Genomic DNA, 17,764 nt, shown 5'->3' on the forward strand with positions numbered 1-17,764 from the left:
CAGCCCCCCATAATAGGGTTAGAGGCAGAGAATCCCAGTGGAGAGAGGGGAACCGGCCAGGCAGAGACAGCAAGGGCGGTTCGTCGCTCCAGTGCATTTCTGTTTACCTTCACACCCCTGGGCCAGACTACACACTCAATCATAGGACCAACTGAAGAGATGAGTCTTCAATAAAGACTTAAAGGTCGAGAACGAGTCTGCGTCTCTCACATGGATAGGCAGACCATTCCATAAAAATGGAGCTCTATAGGAGAAAGCCCTGCCTCCAGCTGTTTGCTTAGAAATTCTCAGGACAGTAAGGAGGCCTGCGTTTTGTAACCATAGCGTACTTGTAGGTATGTACGGCAGGACCAAATCGGAAAGATAGGTAGGAGCAAGCCCATGTAATGCTTTGTAGGTTAGCAGTAAAACCTTAAATCCCGTCCTCCTAAAGCGCCTCCCACCAGCCTCCACTGATTCCTGTTCATGGAAATCTTAAAAGGCAAAAGATTTATGCCATATGAAGAGAAACCAGATTGTTGGCACTGGCAGCACCAGGATTTCCAGTAGAGGGTAATATGTTGTGCTGATATGTGCCCTCTGCTGCCTAATCAGAGAAGGACTATGGGGGTACACCTCACTACAACCACCCACCGGGCCCGGCCACAGACCACACTATAGCCGGTACAAGAGTCCCACAGTCTAGAAGGTTTGCATCAAAAGTTTAAATACAATTTAATATTTTGTTGATAGCTACATTTCTAATGTTACAATCACTTTTTTATTACATCAAGATCAGTTTTCTTTGAAATTACCAATGCCTTCATGCAGCTGCTTGCCTCCAACACCAGCTACAATGTATAAATAGTGATGGGTCGTTTGCAAGTGAACGGCTATTTTTGAGCAGATCTTTTATTTAACATCAGGAACCGAATCACATCGGGTGAAAGTGCCGTTTTTTGGCTCCCAAATTTGCACACCGCTAACTACGGCTTTATGAGCACAAATCGTTTTTCTGCAGATAAGTTACAAAATAAATATCTGGAGAGGGTGAATCCTCACTTTAGTAACCAGTGGTGACCTGTCATTCAGGGCAGGTGGGGCTGTTTGATACAGCCTGTGATCTTAGGTTGGATTCATTAAAACTTGTTTTTCAACCACTCCACAAATTTCTTGTTAACAAACTATAGTTTTGGCAAGTCGGTTAGGACATCTACTTTGTGCATGACACAAGTAATTTCACTTATCATTCACTGTATCACAATTCCAGTGGGTCAGAAGTTTACATACACTATGTTGACTGTGCCTTTATACAGCTTGGGAAATTACAGAAAATTATGTCATGGCTTTAGAAGCTTCTGATAGGCTAATTGACATCATTTGAATTAATTAGAGGTGTACCTCAAATCAAATCAAATTTATTTATATAGCCCTTCTTACATCAGCTGATATCTCAAAGTGCTGTACAGAAACCCAGCCTAAAACCCCAAACAGCAAGCAATGCAGGTGTAGAAGCACGGTGGCTAGGAAAAACTCCCTAGAAAGGCCAAAACCTAGGAAGAAACCTAGAGAGGAACCAGGCTATGACGGGTGGCCAGTCCTCTTCTGGCTGTGCCGGGTGGAGATTATAACAGCACATGGCCTAGATGTTCAAATGTTCATAAATGACCAGCATTGTCAAATAATAATAATCATAGTAGTTGTCGAGAGCGCAACAAGTCAGTAACACAAGAGTAAGTGTCAGTTGGCTTTTTCATAGCTGATCTTTGAGAGTATCTCTACCGCTCCTGCTGTCTCTAGAGAGTTGAAAACAGCAGGTCTGGGACAGGTAGCACGTCCGGTGAATAGGTCAGGGTTCCAGCAGGTCTGGGACAACAGGTCTGGGACAGGTAGCACGTCCGGTGAACAGGTCAGGGTTCCATAGCTGCAGGCAGAAAAGTTGGAACTGGAGCAGCAGCACGGCCAGGTGAGCTGGGGACAGCAAGGAGTCATCAAGCCAGGTAGTCCTGAGGCATGGTCCTAGTGCTCAGGTCCTCCGAGAGAGAGAAAGAAAGAAAGAGAAAGAGAATTAGAGAGAGCATATTTAAATTCACACAGGACACCGGAAAAGACAAGAGAATACTCCAGATGTGACAGACTGACCCCCCCCCCCCCCCGACACATAAACTACTGCAGCATAAATACTGGAGGCTGAGACATGAGGGGTCAGGAGACACTGTGGCCCCATCCGATGAAACCCCCGGACAGGGCCAAACAGGTAGGATATAACCCCACCCACTTTGCCAAAGCACAGCCTCCACACCACTGGAGGGATATCTCCAACCACCAACATACCATCCCGGGACAAGGCCGAGTATAGCCCACAAAGATCTCCGCCAAGGCACAGCCCAAGGGGGGGCACCAACCCAGACAGGAAGACCACGTCAGTGACTCAACCCACTCAAGTGACGCACCCCTCCCAGGGACGGCATGGAAGAACACCAGTAAGCCAGTGACTCAGCCCCCGTAATAGGGGTAGAGGCAGAGAATCCCAGTGGAAAGAGGGGAAACCGGACAGGCAGAGACAGCAAGGGCGGTTCGTTGCTCCAGCCTTTCCGTTCACCTTCACACCCCTGGGCCAGACTACACTTAATCATAGGACCTACTGAAGAGATGTGTCTTCAGTAAAGACTTAAAGGTTGAGACTGAGTCTTCGTCTCTCACATGGGTAGGCAGACTATTCCATAAAAATGGAGCTCTATAGGAGAAAGCCCTGCCTCCAGCTGTTTGCTTAGAAATTCTAGGAACAATTAGGAGGCCCGCGTCTTGTGACCGTAGCGTACGTGTAGGTATGTACGGCAGGACCAAATCGGAAAGATAGGTAGGAGCAAGCCCATGTAATGCTTTGTAGGTTAGCAGTAAAACCTTGAAATCAGCCCTTGCCTTAACAGGAAGCCAGTGTAGGGAGGCTAGCACTGGAGTAATATGATCAATTTTTTTAGTTCTAGTCAGGATTCTAGCAGCCGTATTTAGCACGAACTGAAGTTTATTTAGTGCTTTATCCGGGTAGCCGGAAAGTAGAGCATTGCAGTAGTCCAACCTAGAAGTAACAAAGGCATGGATTAATTTTTCTGCGTCATTTTTGGACAGAAAGTTTCTGATTTTTGCAATGTTACGTAGATGGAAAAAAGCTGTCCTTGAAACAGTCTTGATATGTTCTTCAAAAGAGAGATCAGGGTCTAGAGTAACACCGAGGTCCTTCACAGTTTTATTTGAGACGACTGTACAACCATCCAGATTAATTGTCAGATTAATCTGGATGTAGAAAGAGTAGAAAGTTTGCAGCCATCCACTTCCTTATGTCTGAGACACAGGCTTCTAGCGAGGGCAATTTTGGGGCTTCACCATGTTTCATTGAAATGTACAGCTGTGTGTCATCTGCATAGCAGTGAAATTTAGCATTATGTTTTCAAATGACATCCCCAAGAGGTAAAATATATAGTGAAAACAATAGTGGTCCTAAAACGGAACCTTGAGGAACACCGAAATGTACAGTTGATTTGTCAGAGGACAAATCATTCACAGAGACAAACTGATATCTTTCCGACAGATAAGACCTAAACCAGGCCAGAACTTGTCCATGTAGACCAATTTGGGTTTCCAATCTCTCTAAAAGAATGTGGTGATCGATGGTATCAAAAGCAGCACTAAGATCTAGGAGCACGAGGACAGACGCAGAACCTCGGTCTGACGTCATTAAAAGGTCATTTACCACCTTCACAAGTGCAGTCTCAGTGCTATGATGGGGTCTAAAACCAGACTGAAGCGTTGTGGATGTATTTCATGGATGTATTTCAAGGCCTACCTTCAAACTCAGTGCCGCTTTGCTTGACATCATGGGAAAATCAAAAGAAATCAGCCAAGACCTCAGAAAAAAAATTGTAGACCTCCACAAGTCTGGTTCATCCTTGTGAGCAATTTCCAAACGCCTGAAGGTACCACGTTCATCTGTACAACCAATAGTACGCAAGCATAAACACCATGGGTCCACGCAGCCATCATACCGCTCAGGAAGGAGACGCGTTCTGTCTCCTAGAGATGAACGTATTTAGGTGCGAAAATTGCACATCAATCCCAGAATAACAGCAAAAGACCTTGTGAAGATGGTGGAGGAAACAGGTACAAAAGTATCTATATCCACAGTAAAACAAGTCCTATATCGACATAACCTGAAAGGCCGCTCAGCAAGGAAGAAGCACACTGCTCCAAAACCGTCATAAAAAAGCCAGACTACAGTTTGCAACTGCACATGGGGACAAAGATCGTACATTTTGGGGAAACGTCCGCTGGTCTGATGAAACAAAAATAGAACTGTTTGGTCATGAGGACCATCATTATCTTTGGAGGAAAAAGGGGGAGCTTGCAAGCTGAAGAACACCATCCCAACCATGAAGTACGGGGGTGGCAGCATCATGTTGTGGGTGTGCTTTGCTGCAGGAGGAACTGGTGCACTTCACAAAATAGATGGCATCATGAGGCAGGAAAATTATGAGGATATATTGAAGCAGCGTCTCAAGACATCAGTCAGGAAGTTAAAGCTTGGTCGCAAATGGGTCTTCCAAATGGACAATGACACCAAGCATGCTTCCAAAGTTGTGACAAAATGGCTTAAGGACAACAAAGTCAAAGTATTGGAGTGGCCATCACAAAGCCGTGACCTCAATCCTATAGAAAATCTGTGGGCAGAACTGAAAAAGTGTGTGCGAGCAAGGAGGCCTACAAACCTGACTCAGTTACATCAGCTCTGTCAGGAGGAATGGGCCAAAATTCATCCAATTTATTGTGGGAAGCTTGTGGAAGGCTACCCGAAACATTTGACCCAAGTTAAACAATTTAAAGGCAATGCTATCAAATACCAATTGAGTGTATGTAAACTTCTGACCCACTGGGAATGTGATGAAAGAAATAAAAAGCTGAAATAAATCATTCTCTCTACTATTATTCTGACATTTCACATTCTTAAAATAAAGTGGTGATCCTAACTGACCTAAGACAGGGAATTTTTACTAGGATTAAATGTCAGGAACTGTGAAAAACTGAGTTTATACGTATTTTACTAAGGTGTATGTAAACTTCTGACTTCAACTGTATATATCATTGAGTTGATTAAGCTACATACAAACATGGTCTCTTTTTTGTTTTCTTGAGTAAGGCAGCTCCAAAATGCAGGCGTTTCAGCCTAGCTCAGTGCTTTCTGTGGTGGTGAGGTAAGCCAGCAGCAAATACGGAGCGTTGCGCCGTAATTGGCTCAGTGTTCTGTTACTTATGGGGACACTACGTCACCGCCAAGTCTAAGGGTAGAGCTAGAAAATTCTAGCCCCTTGGGAGTTACATTAGAAGTGCCCATCCAAGAAGGCTCAAGGCCATTGGCCACAGTTAAAATGACATCAGATCACATATCTACAGTAGCTTTGATTGGACTGACCATGTCAACATCATACTTTCAAAATTTTAGCTAGCAGTCATCATGAATCAAGTCGACCATTTACTGGCAAATCATTTTTAATCCTTGTCATATGAAGAGAAATAATGAAGAGAAATTATAGATAAAACATATCGGTGCTCATCGGCCATTGGACATAAACATTACACAAGTTGGAAATTGCAAACTCAACAATGAGTGGTTTGGAAGGAATCAGTGACAGTGGCAACCGCAAGCATTGCAAAGCAATCACTAGCCTGCTATTCAGTGGAGTGGCGGTGTGGTCCCAAATCTGAGATTAAGGAGCTCTTTTCCAAGTTTAAAATGATAAACATTCAACATTGGCCATGCTGTCAATGAAGCATGATTTGTGCCGCGCTCAAAACAACTGTTAACTCCTAACTGCAAAACCATGACTTCAGTTAACTCAAGACAACTGTGAGGTCGGGAATAAACGAGCTCTGACTGGGAAAATACGTTTTGAACGGTCATCCAACTTGGAATTGGAAATCAGGCCTCTTTCTAGAGCTATGACCTGACGATCAATGACATCATGATTCAACCTTGTTTTTTTCCCCCAGATTTCCCAGTTGTTTTGAAAGTACCATAAATCCAGAGGCCAGACTTTGATGACAAAATTTTCCCGCGAAGGAACGACGCGCCACCTTCCTGTTGAAGTGAGCACAGCACAACAAGGTGAGTCCAAAAATGTTTTGCCTAAATTATGTAATATTCCAGGGAGATATGTATACTGTAGCTAAGAAAGTCCTAATAAGTGTATGTTGTGTAGTAAAATGTTAGTAGCCCATGTGCCTCACCCTAATAATTTGGTCTATTCACCCCCCTTTATTTATCATACGGTTCTGACTTGGTGTACAGGGAGAACAGCCCATGTTCTGAATTCTGTCGCTGTACATTTCAAAAGTGTTGAACAAATAGTTATATTGACTATCTCTGTCCTAGCTCGCTCATGAATGTCTTAATCGAAATAACGGATTGCGTCTTATCTGCTCCCTTATGCCATAGTTTGTACATCTCAATTGTCAGTAGAAACCACATTTGCAACTCACACATTTCAGCTATGTTTTTTTTAAAGGCAGTAAAATGAGGCTGAATTAACTGTTTTGCTGCCAGACAAGGCTCTGCTGATAGCCAGGTGTAGCAGTGGTAAGGTGTTGGGACAGCTTAATGTAGGCCCTAACAGTTTGTGGTCACCTTCTGTCACCGTTATAGAGCAATGAATGTATTGTTTAGTGTTGTGTTGTGTAGTGGCTTTGCTGGCATACCTCAAACACTTTGGGGGGAATTTGACCCACCAACATTTACATGCTAAAATCGCCACTGCTTCCCTATAATTTATATGAAAAATGAAAGAACGTGTCCGGGCATAAAAACAATGAAAGAACGGGACCGAGCATAAAAACAATTGTTGACACTCATAATGTTCCTCTACACGGAAATCCTAATTCATTTCAGTTTAAAACGTTCAGCTAGTAAAAAATCCAATCCATCGTTAATTTAAAATTCAAAATAATAATCAAATCAAACAGTATGTAATCAATTCAAATTAGGCAAACCAAATGGTCATCCAGCCCCCCCCCCCCAAAAAAAAGCTATCAATTGATCAAAAAATAATCAGATAAATCTGTCAGTCCATTCAGTCAGTCAACAAAATGTCTGTGTCTTTGTGTTGGGGGATGTGTGAGCTCTGGACTAGTGTTGAAAGGAATTGGCAGTTGTGGGTGGTCTGTGCTGTATCCAGAGTTGGTGTTGGTGTTGTGGCTTGGACCGGGAAAACCTGGGTTGGTACATTTGCTGGGACCGGGACTGAAGGTCAACGGTTGGTGCTGGGGACCACGAAAAAAACAAGAACCGGGAACTAGGGCTGCTGCAGGTCGCTGGGTCGGGATCTGGGTCGGGATCTGGGTCGGGATCTGGGTCTGTAGCAGGGAGGAAGGACAACTGGAGGAGCAAGCAGACACACAAGCGAGCCCTAGACCCAGAGGTCTAAACCTTAAATTAAGACCACAAATGTTTTGTTGTTGTTATTCATTTTCATGATACAGACAATTTTCCCTTTGTGGCTATGGTAACTAATGAAAACCGATATCCAGAGGCCAGCAGCAAGACAGCGTTCCTCAATGCAGTAGTATTACCACAGAGTTTCTAAACCATCGTTGGTATTACTATTACAGAACAATATACATGGTTGATATAGGCCGTCATTGTAAAATAGGAATTTGTTCGTAACTGACTTGCCAAGTTAAATAGAAAGGTTAAATAAATAAAACAATAATAATAAAAACTATAAAATAATAACTTTCAGCAACTATATGGCTCTAGCTACTTAATCAAGTGTTCCAAATCACATATTTATTTAGGTAGATAAACTCTGAATGAAACTGCACGTTGAACACATCTCCAATACAACGTATTACATGTAGTGTCCAAAGCCTATAATTACACGCATGACGGACTTCCTAACAGTCTGGTGCATCACGACTATATTTAAACAAGTGTAGGAAGCCCAGCCGTGAGGCCGGGCATCAAAAAATTAGTTGATACTCATAATGTTCCTCTCCACGGAAATCTTTAGTAAAAGGCGAAAGATTTATGCGATTTGAAGAGAAACCAGAGTGTACTACCGACGTAAAGGGGGTGAAACCATCTAGATTCGCGGCACTATCATTCCCGGTAACGGATTTAATATTGTTGCACACAACAATAACGTGTGGGTATAGACGCATAAATAAGGCGTCCACTACCATGTTCATGTAACTTTATATGTTAATGTTTTGGGTGGAATTACGACAAATAATCAAATACCGTTTCCAAATACACACGCGAAGGGGACTCTGGGTAATATAGCATACACGACTTCCTGATTGTTACAGCATTGACGTCTGGAATGGCGCTTTACAATTTACAAATAAAAAAAACCTGCTGACCGAAATGAAATGTATATATATTTTTGTTACTTTGTAATAGTCTGCATTTCACAAAAACAGAGACCAATTTGGCAAATAGGCATGCGCAGTTTATACCCACATACATCCACAACTCAAAAACACTTCCCAAACTTGAAATATTACTTTGCCAAAGAGGAATGCACAACTTCAATACCGACAGGTACATCACAATCATGGCTCAAACTGTGGTGTTGTATTACTTATTACTAGGAATAGGTAGGAAGAAACATGCACGGGCATGAGCACAGCAGCTTAGCCTGGTCGCTCCGAGAGACTTGTACCAAAGACAGTACAAGCACATACTGTACTATGATGGAAAACCTGGAACTGAAAATATATTGGTTGCCAGCGAAACATTTTTTTAACAAATTAGAACGGAACTTAAAAGGAGAACAACCGCATGAACAAAACGCGGAAGGGGTGAACAATGGGACGTTCTTGACTTTTGATTCTCTTAACAATTTTTTGTTGTTGGGGGGGTTCAAATCAAACTTTATTTGCCACATGCGCCGAATACAACAGGTGTAGACTTTACTGTGAAATGCTTACATACAAGCCCTTAACCAACAGTGCAGTTCAAGAAGAAGAAACTATTTACCAAGTAGGCTAAAATAAAAACTAATAATGTAAATGTGATGTAATGTAATGTAATATGCATGATATTAATCCAGGTCTCGTCTTCTCCCCCCCCCCAAAAAAACTGTGAAATGTGAAATAATAAAGATATACTATTTTTAAAGCAAAAGCATGAAAACACATGAGTGACATAGGGTGCTCATGCAGAAAAAAATCGACTTTCATAAACACCTTTCTGTGTTTGCAAACATTGCCGCACGAGGGCGATGCGTGCAAATTGGTGACAGAAGAAGGGGGAGCGCTTACAGAACGCCAGCAAAAAATGCCTAATTTCACACTACTTTTGGAATATAATTCAATTTTAAGGCACGTATGAATGTCCTGCTTAATATAATGTTTATATCATCATCGCAAATCAAATGCATTATACTTAGACCAGTGGCTAGCATTAGCTACAACCTATAGCAATGAGCATTCTAGCTTACAACTGATGCATCCAAAATAGCTATTTCGCAAAGATCACAACCAAATATATTCTTGGCGACTGTAAAAGCAAGAATCAAAACATCAGTGTAAGTGTATGAGAACCCCCAAAAGGGATTTTGTTTAAGTAATAAAAAAACGTAAATCGAGGCTATGTTGAATGGGCGGTGATGGGGATGGATTTCTTACTGCCGCCAAGAGTCCGTTTTTCGTGTACTGGAAAAGAGTCTGTAGAGAGAAGCTTGACATGAATCCATGCCCTGTCCAAATCCTACAGTACAGCTACCAACAGTAGCTCACGGAGAAAAATAACCATTGCGACACAGGTAGTAGAAGCTAGGACAGCGAGGCTGTCGCAGGACGTGTAACTGTCCACGGGCAATTACTGATGCTGCGTTCAAGACAACTGGGAACAAATCTCGGACTGGAAAATTTGTTTTGAACGGTCATCTAACTTTCGGTCCAAAGACACACCCTATCCCCTCAGCCCTCAAATTAAGTGGACACTTATGATGATGTATCATGACGTCTGACGAGTATACACTTGCAGGGCGAGGGGCCAGTGGTGGTTCTAGACCATTTCAACTGGGGGGGGGCAAGCTGGGGCCAGTTGTACTGTTAGAGGGGCCAGTTACATTAGATGTTATTGTTGTCATATCGTTTTTTTCACTGCATTGCCGGCATTAGCAGGCAAAATACCATGTTCATAATCATTCAACAATTTATTTGCATTTCAATTATAATTTTCATTTGTATTACATATTCAGTATCAGGTCACATCAACTGTATTCTCCGGTTTTCGTGGGTTTTTTTGCAAAAAGATCAGCAAATTCCTCTAGACTCAAGGCCTTTGCCCTCCTTGACTCAATACTTAACCTGTCACCTGACATTGTGGGCCTGAGAATCGTTTTCACCAGCTTTAGTGCAGAAAATCTCTGTTCACAAGAAGCAGTACTAACAGGGATTGAAACCGCTATCTTGCACAGTTTAAAGAGCTCAAAGAAAACTTCTTTATAAGGCTCAATGAATAATGCCAGCTCTACTACACTGGCGGGTCTCTGCATGCCACTCTGTATTCTCCTTTCTAAAAGTCTTCTGAACTGATGTAGTTCATGCCCCAAGTCCTCAATATCTGATTCATACATTCTAGCAAATGGAAACAGGGACTTCTCTTTGAGAAACACATCACTTGTAGGGTTTAGAGTTTGGAAGCCATTAATTATGTCCGTTTTTTCTAGGGAACCTTCTGTTAATCTCATTGAGCATATGATCTAAAACAGGGTAGAAAAGGGTCGTACGAAAACTGCCTTTTTCTTGTTCTGAATCTGACCTCTGATCCACTGTACTGAGTACACAGTCTCCATTAAATTGAGAGCTTAGCTTTTTTGGTCGTTTTGCAGGGAGGTGTATTACAGTATCACATTGCTCAGCTGTGTTCAACACTTCATTCTATAGGTCATCAAAAAATGACTCATCCCTGTAGTCATTCAAAGTTTGAACTAAGGCTTCAACTAAATCAACAGCCTTTGACAGGTCAAGTGATGAAGACTGTAGCATATCTGATAGAAATGTTGCTTCTCCAAACACTTTATGGAGTGTAACAAGGCACACAATGAATTGTAAATCTATCTGTGCGAGCAGACCTCGTGCCTCAACAGATCTGTCCCCATTGTGTTCTTGGACTATGTCTTGCAGGACTCGCTTAATGGTAGTTAATCTATCCATAATAGTATGTAGAGCCATCTATCGACATGCCCAGCGAGTGTCACTTAGTCTCTGAAGCTCTCTAGGTGCACCTGGGTACATCTCTTTTTGAATGCTAAGCCATTTTTGATGCACATACGACCCAGATGTAAAGACGTAAAGTCTTTCTAGTAAGGAGGAGAACTGTCCTACCTCAGGGACAGCTTTGACTGTATCCACTAAAACTAAGTTTAGACAGTGTGCACTGCAGTGGATGTAAAAAGGCATGCTTTGCTTGTTCTTTAATGCCTGCCTGGACGCCTGAATGCTTGCCACTCATAACGGAAGCACCGTCATATGCTTGGCCTACTAGGTTGTTTTTGTATTCAAGACCATGACTTTCTAATATGTGTATGATTTTGTCAGTAAGCCCTGCTGCATCTAGTCGATCAGCCGATTCAAAGTGGAGAAAGCTCTCATGGACAGCTCCTCTGAAATAGTACCTGAGTACTGGTCCCGTGTGGCTCAGTTGGTAGAGCGTGGCGTTTGCAACGCCAGGGTTGTGGGTTCGATTCCCATGGGGGACCAGTACGGGGAAAAAATAAATAAATAAAAAATGTATGAAATGTATACACTCACTCAAGTTGCTCTGGATAAGAGCGTCTGCTAAATGACTAAAATGTACTAGAGATATCTGCTCCTTTTTGTTTTTACATCTTTTGTTTCGTCTGCCATTATGCTAAAGACCTCACTGTCTTTGACTTCTTCTATCATTTTTGTTTGAACCATGTCTGCCAAACAACTCAGAACCTCATTCTGAATCCCTTTGCATTATGAATGGAAGTCAAGCTTTTTTCCACAGTTGTGTCATGCTTAGCTGTTGTTTCTAGGATTACCATGAAGTTCCCTTTATTATCTGACTGTGCAGACTCATCGTGTCCTCTTCGTACAATGTTTTGTGTGGCTGTAAGTACTAGTACTTCTCCTATTGTTTTTAATATAGTCCCAATTTTTCAGAGCTGGTCATGGGTGCACGTCAGCCACGCTCAAGGTCCTAAACAATATCGTAACCGCCATCGATAAGAAACAATACTGTGCTGCCGTATTCATTGACCTGGCCAAAGCTTTCGACTCTGTCAATCACCACATCCTCATCGGCAGACTCAATAGCCTTGGTTTCTCAAATGATTGCATCGCCTGGTTCACCAACTACTTCTCTGATAGAGTTCAGTGTGTCAAATCGGAGGGCCTGTTGTCCGGACCTCTGGCAGTCTCTATGGGGGTGCCACAGGGTTCAATTCTTGGGCCAACTCTTTTCTCTGTATACATCAATGATGTCGCTCTTGCTGCTGGTGAGTCTCTGATCCACCTCTACGCAGACAACACCATTCTGTATACTTCTGGCCCTTCTTTGGACATTGTGTTAATAACCCTCCAGACGAGCTTCAATGCCATACAACTCTCCTTCCTTGGCCTCCAACTGCTCCTAAATACAAGTAAAACTAAATGCATGCTCTTCAACCGATCGCTGCCTGCACCTGCCCGCCTGTCCAGCATCACTACTCTGGACGGTTCTGACTTAGAATATGTGGACAACTACAAATGCCTAGGTGTCTGGTTAGACTGTAAACTCTCCTTCCAGTCTCACATCAAACATCTCCAATCCAAAGTTAAATCTAGAATTGGCTTCCTATATCGCAACAAAGCATCCTTCACTCATGCTGCCAAACACACCCTCGTAAAACTGACCATCCTACCGATCCTTGACTTCGGTGATGTCATCTATAATAGCCTCCAACACTCTACTCAACAAACTGGATGCAGTCTATCACAGTTCCATCTGTTTTATCACCAAAGCCCCATATACTACCCACCACTGCAACCTGTACGCTCTCGTTGGCTGGCCTTTGCTTCATAATCGTCGCCAAACCCACTGGCTCCAGGTCATCTACAAGACCCTGCTAGGTAAAGTCCCCCCTTATCTCAGCTCACTGGTCACCATAGCAGCACCCACCTGTAGCACTCGCTCCAGCAGGTATATCTCTCTGGTCACCCCCAAAGCCAATTCCTCCTTTGGCTGTCTCTCCTTCCAGTTCTCTGCTGCCAATGACTGGAACGAACTACAAAAATCTCTGAAACTGGAAATACTAATCTCCCTCACTAGCTTTAAGCACCAGCTGTCAGAGCAGCTCACAGATCACTCCACCTGTACATAGCCCATCTATTATTTAGCCCAAACAACTACCTCTTCCCCTACTGTATTTATTTCTTTTATTTATTTTGCTCCTTTGCACCCCATTATTTATTTCTACTTTGCACTTTCTTCTACTACAAATCTACCATTCCAGTGTTTTACTTGCTATATTGTATTTACTTTGCCACCATGGCCTTTTTTGCCTTTACCTCCCTTATCTCACCTCATTTGCTCACAATGTATATAGACTTATTTTTCTACTGTATTATTGACAGTATGTTTGTTTTACTCCATGTGTAACTCTGTGTTGTTGTATGTTGTCGAACTGCTTTGCTTTATCTTGGCCAGGTCGCAATTGTAAATGAGAACTTGTTCTCAACTTGCCTACCTGGTTAAATAAAAGGTGAAATAAATAAATAAATACAATTTTATTTGCATTATTTTGGTAAGACGGTTGTGTGTGCGACTGCATTCACATAGGCTGTTTGTAATAGGTGAATTGCTCTATCTATCTTGTGTCCTATATTCATTACCAAAATGGCCTTGCTGTAGGGCGCAGCAGAGATGGGCTACAGATTTCAAAAGCACTCAATGATCTCTGAGTCTTGGCATTTGAACTTTGTTTATTGTCCCATCGCACTCTTGCAACTCCTTGTGGCGGGCCGGGCGCCTGCAAGCTGACTTTGGTCGCTAGCTGGATGGTGTTTCCTCCGACACATTGGCGCGGCTGGCTTCCGGGTTAAGCCAGCAGTGTGTCAAGAAGCAGTGTGGCTTGGCAGGGTCGTGTTTCGGAGGACGCATGGCTCTCGACCTTCACCTACCCCGAGTCCATAGGGAAGTGGCAGCGAAGGTACAAGACTAACTACCAATTGGGGTAAAAAAAATGAAATAAAAGATTGGTCCAGCCATGTCTCAGTCAGGCAGATGGCAAAGCATTCCCCGTAATCTCTCTTAGTTCAGATCAAAAGCAGGAGTTCATCCATTTTGTGATCGGACGTTCGATAGGAGCAAGGCAAGCAGAGGGGGCCAGCTCTCCTTCCATGTCCGGGTGTATTCCCACCTGTAGGCAGTGACTGCCCAGGTACGTTGTTAGTCAATTCCACAGGTAAAGAACGATGTTGTGGATCAGAGACGCCATATGATTTCTCCCTAATGCTTAGTAGTTCCAAACGACTGTATTTGTGTAAATATTTAGACCCCCGTACAAATAACACTGACAAAAGTGAGAGACATAGAATCAACGCTTGTACTGTGGCAAGCCTCACGGCCACCATTTTAGAAAGATAAGACTTGTAAGACCATAGAAATAGGAAGTCGGATACAAAACGTAGTGGCTTTGCCAGCTGCTTCATAATCACAGTGTTTCACACAATACAATAATAATCAGTGTGTATTGAGTCCTTGTACCTCCAGTCTGGCGTCAGTCACTATCAACAATTATTTGAGTTTATTTGAGTTTTATTTGTATTTTTTTTACAGGGACAGTGCACATTAATCAACGTTTCAGTGAAAGTGCCGGTTTAGCCAGCCGGCTAATTTTCAACCACAGTCCCTGGGTTGAAAATTGAGTTTAATCCATAACATATAGCATCGAGTCTAGTGACCACCATCAACCCGAGATTCACAAACAGAACACTGGAAATCATGTGTATTACAGAAAGGAATAATATATCAATTTGCTGAACATTGTGTTAACCACACAACTAAATATGAACATTTCCCCATTACAATTGTATCTTTGTCCACCTCTGCAGACAGCCAGGGTTTTATGGTTGTTTTGTTTTGCCTGTCTTTCCCTCTGGGTCCTCCTGTCTCTGATAAAGCCGGATGATCTTGGTATCATGGAGTTTCTTCCAGGTCTTAATCTCTAGGTTGTAGTCGTGATTAGAGTAGAAGATGACTTTGGTTTTAGAGTTCCTCTCAACATAGTAGTTGGGATATTTATCGTGGTCCTCTGTGATAAATCCATACGCGTCCACCTGAGAGGGGAAAGAGGGAGAGAGAAGAGGATCTCCGATGACACCATGTTCTCTATCTGTAGACTGTAGCCCCCAAGTTCCATAAAGCGCTAACGTACCTAGTCATTTCTATGGGAACTACACCATGTTGTGTGTCTTCTTAAGTATTATATGCCATTTAGCAGACAACTTTATCCAAGCGATTTGCAGTCATGTGTGCGTACACTTTCATATGGGTGGTTCCAGCTGGAATCGAACCCACATAAGGCCATCAAATAATTCAATGGTGATCATATTAGTGTCTCCTCCATTGTTTGTGTTTGCGTGTGTGTGTTCGTGGCGTACAGACTCACCATGTCACAGGTGTGCAGGGCCAGGAAGAGTGTGAATGCTCCGTTAGTAGGTCTGAACATAGACCACAATGAACTCTTCATCTCCTGGGACCACATGAACCTACAGATGAGGAGCACACATGCACAGTTTCATTTCAGAAGTCACTTAGAAGCAACTCCTGCACTGAATGTGATCACAGGGTTCTACGTAGCTAGCTTGGCGCTATGACCTTGCTAAGCTAACTTGACTAGTAATTTCTATGGGAACTACCCCATGTTGTGTGTCTTCTTAAGTATTATATGCCATTTAGCAGACAACTTTATCCAAAGTGATTTACAGTCATGTGTGCATACACTTTCGTATGGGTGGTTCCAGCTGGAATCGAACCCACAATTGTCGCATTGCAAGTACTGTGCTCTACCAACTAAGCCAGAATGGACCACATTCAAGATGCCACGAAGTGCCTTAACCATATATGTGTTGAAGGCCAGTAGACTAGGGCCTTTTCCATCCTTGTCAAGAGGAGTGCTAACCTTCTCTCCTGTCATACAACACCTATTGGACAACACGTTAGGACAAATATAAGCACCCACCAAATTATTATTATTATTATTATTATTATTATTATTATTATTATTATTATTATTATTATTATTATTATTGGACACTTTGTTATACCTTTTGCGGATATATCTGAGAAAGTCAGGGTGAAGAACATAGAAGCGGTTCTCATCAAACTGTCCTGAGTAGTCCTTCCACGGCCTGCAGATAAGACAGCAGAGACAACACTGAGCAGTGTAGAGTGAGTGAGTGTGTGTGTGTGTGTGGGGGGGGGGGGGGGGCAAATAGTGTGTGTGTGTGTGTGTGTGTGAGACTATCCACATCACAAGCTTACTGTCTGTTCTTGTAGGGTCCTTCAGAGACTGGGGTCTTCCTCAATAGACCCTGTAGCCACTGGAAATCCCTCAGCCCCTCTGGAATCAGCACATACTTTATACCCTGCACAGAACAGAGACACTAAGCAATCAGCAGTGTGTGTGTGTGTGTGTTTGAGATGTGTGTGTGTGTGACTGCATGTGTGAGAACACAATACCATCTGTCATGACTCTTACAGCCCACATGCAGTCTTTTATTATATTTTTAAATCATCACTTTGTCTAATAAATCACAGTTTATTTTTATATAACAAAAAAAAACATATATAATTTAATTCCCTGTGCCTCCTTGGGCCACTGAATTGCTCAGTCCGGCTGTGTGGGCGTAGGGATACAAATGTTTATATATTTACATACAGCCCTGATTGGAGCCCACCCCCTGCCTGCTGTCTATTCAGGGCAGAATGGCATGATTATCTACAGGGCAGAGGCCCATGGTATATTCTTCAGTATAATAACAAGGTCTAACCCGGAAGCCAGACGCATCAATGTGTCAGAGGAAACACTGTCGATATGACGACCAATGTCAGCTTGCAGGTGCCCGGCCCGCCACAAGGAGTCGTTAGAGCACGATGAGACAAAGACATCCCAGCCGGCCAAACCTAATCCGGATGAAGCTGGGCCAATTGTACGCCGCCTCATGGGTCTCCCGGTCACGGCCGGGATTTGCCAGCAGATTGCCGACTTGATGCATGATGTCTAGCTTGCTAGCTAAAATGTTGAAAGTATCAGTCCAATCAAAGCTACTGTAGATAAAACGTGATTGATATCATTTTATCTGTGGCCAATGACCTTGAGCCTTCTTGGATGGGCACTTCTAATGTAAGTTTAAGGCAGCACCCAAGTGGCTTGAACTTTCGAGCTCTACCCATAGATTTTGCAGTGACATAGTGTCACCATGAGTGAGAGAACACTGAGCCAATCACGGCACAACTAGAGAACATTACCAACCCCTACACTCTGTATTTTCCCCTGGCTGCCCCACCACCACAGAAAGCACTGAGCTAGGCTGAAATGCATGCATTTTGGAGCTGCCTTACTCAAGAAAGCAAAAAACAGACCATGTTTGTATGCAGCTTTATTAACTCAATGGTAATATGTTTTTAAATTGTTAGCAAACTGATATGTGACACATTAATTCCAAAATAACATGCAAAGCAGGCAACAAACAGGCTCTGCTCCACCTGCCCTGA

At 42.9% G+C, this 17,764-nt stretch overlaps 1 protein-coding gene and 2 non-coding genes across 3 annotated transcripts in view; all 3 read right to left on the reverse strand.

Moving 5' to 3' along the window:
• Nucleotides 1-7,964: 7,964 nt before the first annotated feature.
• On the reverse strand, nucleotides 7,965-8,080 carry LOC115201787 (U5 spliceosomal RNA). The gene has a single exon (XR_003879820.1). It is a non-coding gene; the product is annotated as a U5 spliceosomal RNA (small nuclear RNA).
• Nucleotides 8,081-14,797: 6,717 nt separating this feature from the next.
• Nucleotides 14,798-17,764, reverse strand: part of LOC115201660 (alpha-N-acetylgalactosaminide alpha-2,6-sialyltransferase 1) — a 34,460-nt gene continuing 31,493 nt past the window's right edge. The window contains exons 6-9 of the mRNA XM_029765464.1: nucleotides 16,532-16,635; nucleotides 16,315-16,398; nucleotides 15,657-15,756; nucleotides 14,798-15,324 (exon numbers count right to left, since the gene is read on the reverse strand). Of these exons, the coding sequence (XP_029621324.1) occupies nucleotides 15,112-15,324; nucleotides 15,657-15,756; nucleotides 16,315-16,398; nucleotides 16,532-16,635 (501 nt within the window). The 3' untranslated portion in view covers nucleotides 14,798-15,111. The remainder of the gene's footprint in view (nucleotides 15,325-15,656; nucleotides 15,757-16,314; nucleotides 16,399-16,531; nucleotides 16,636-17,764) is intronic.
• Nucleotides 16,064-16,191, reverse strand: LOC115201801 (U6atac minor spliceosomal RNA). Its single transcript, XR_003879832.1, has one exon. It is a non-coding gene; the product is annotated as a U6atac minor spliceosomal RNA (small nuclear RNA).

This window comes from Salmo trutta, chromosome 10 (assembly GCF_901001165.1).
Source record: "Salmo trutta chromosome 10, fSalTru1.1, whole genome shotgun sequence".
NCBI classification, from domain to species: Eukaryota; Metazoa; Chordata; class Actinopteri; order Salmoniformes; family Salmonidae; genus Salmo; species Salmo trutta.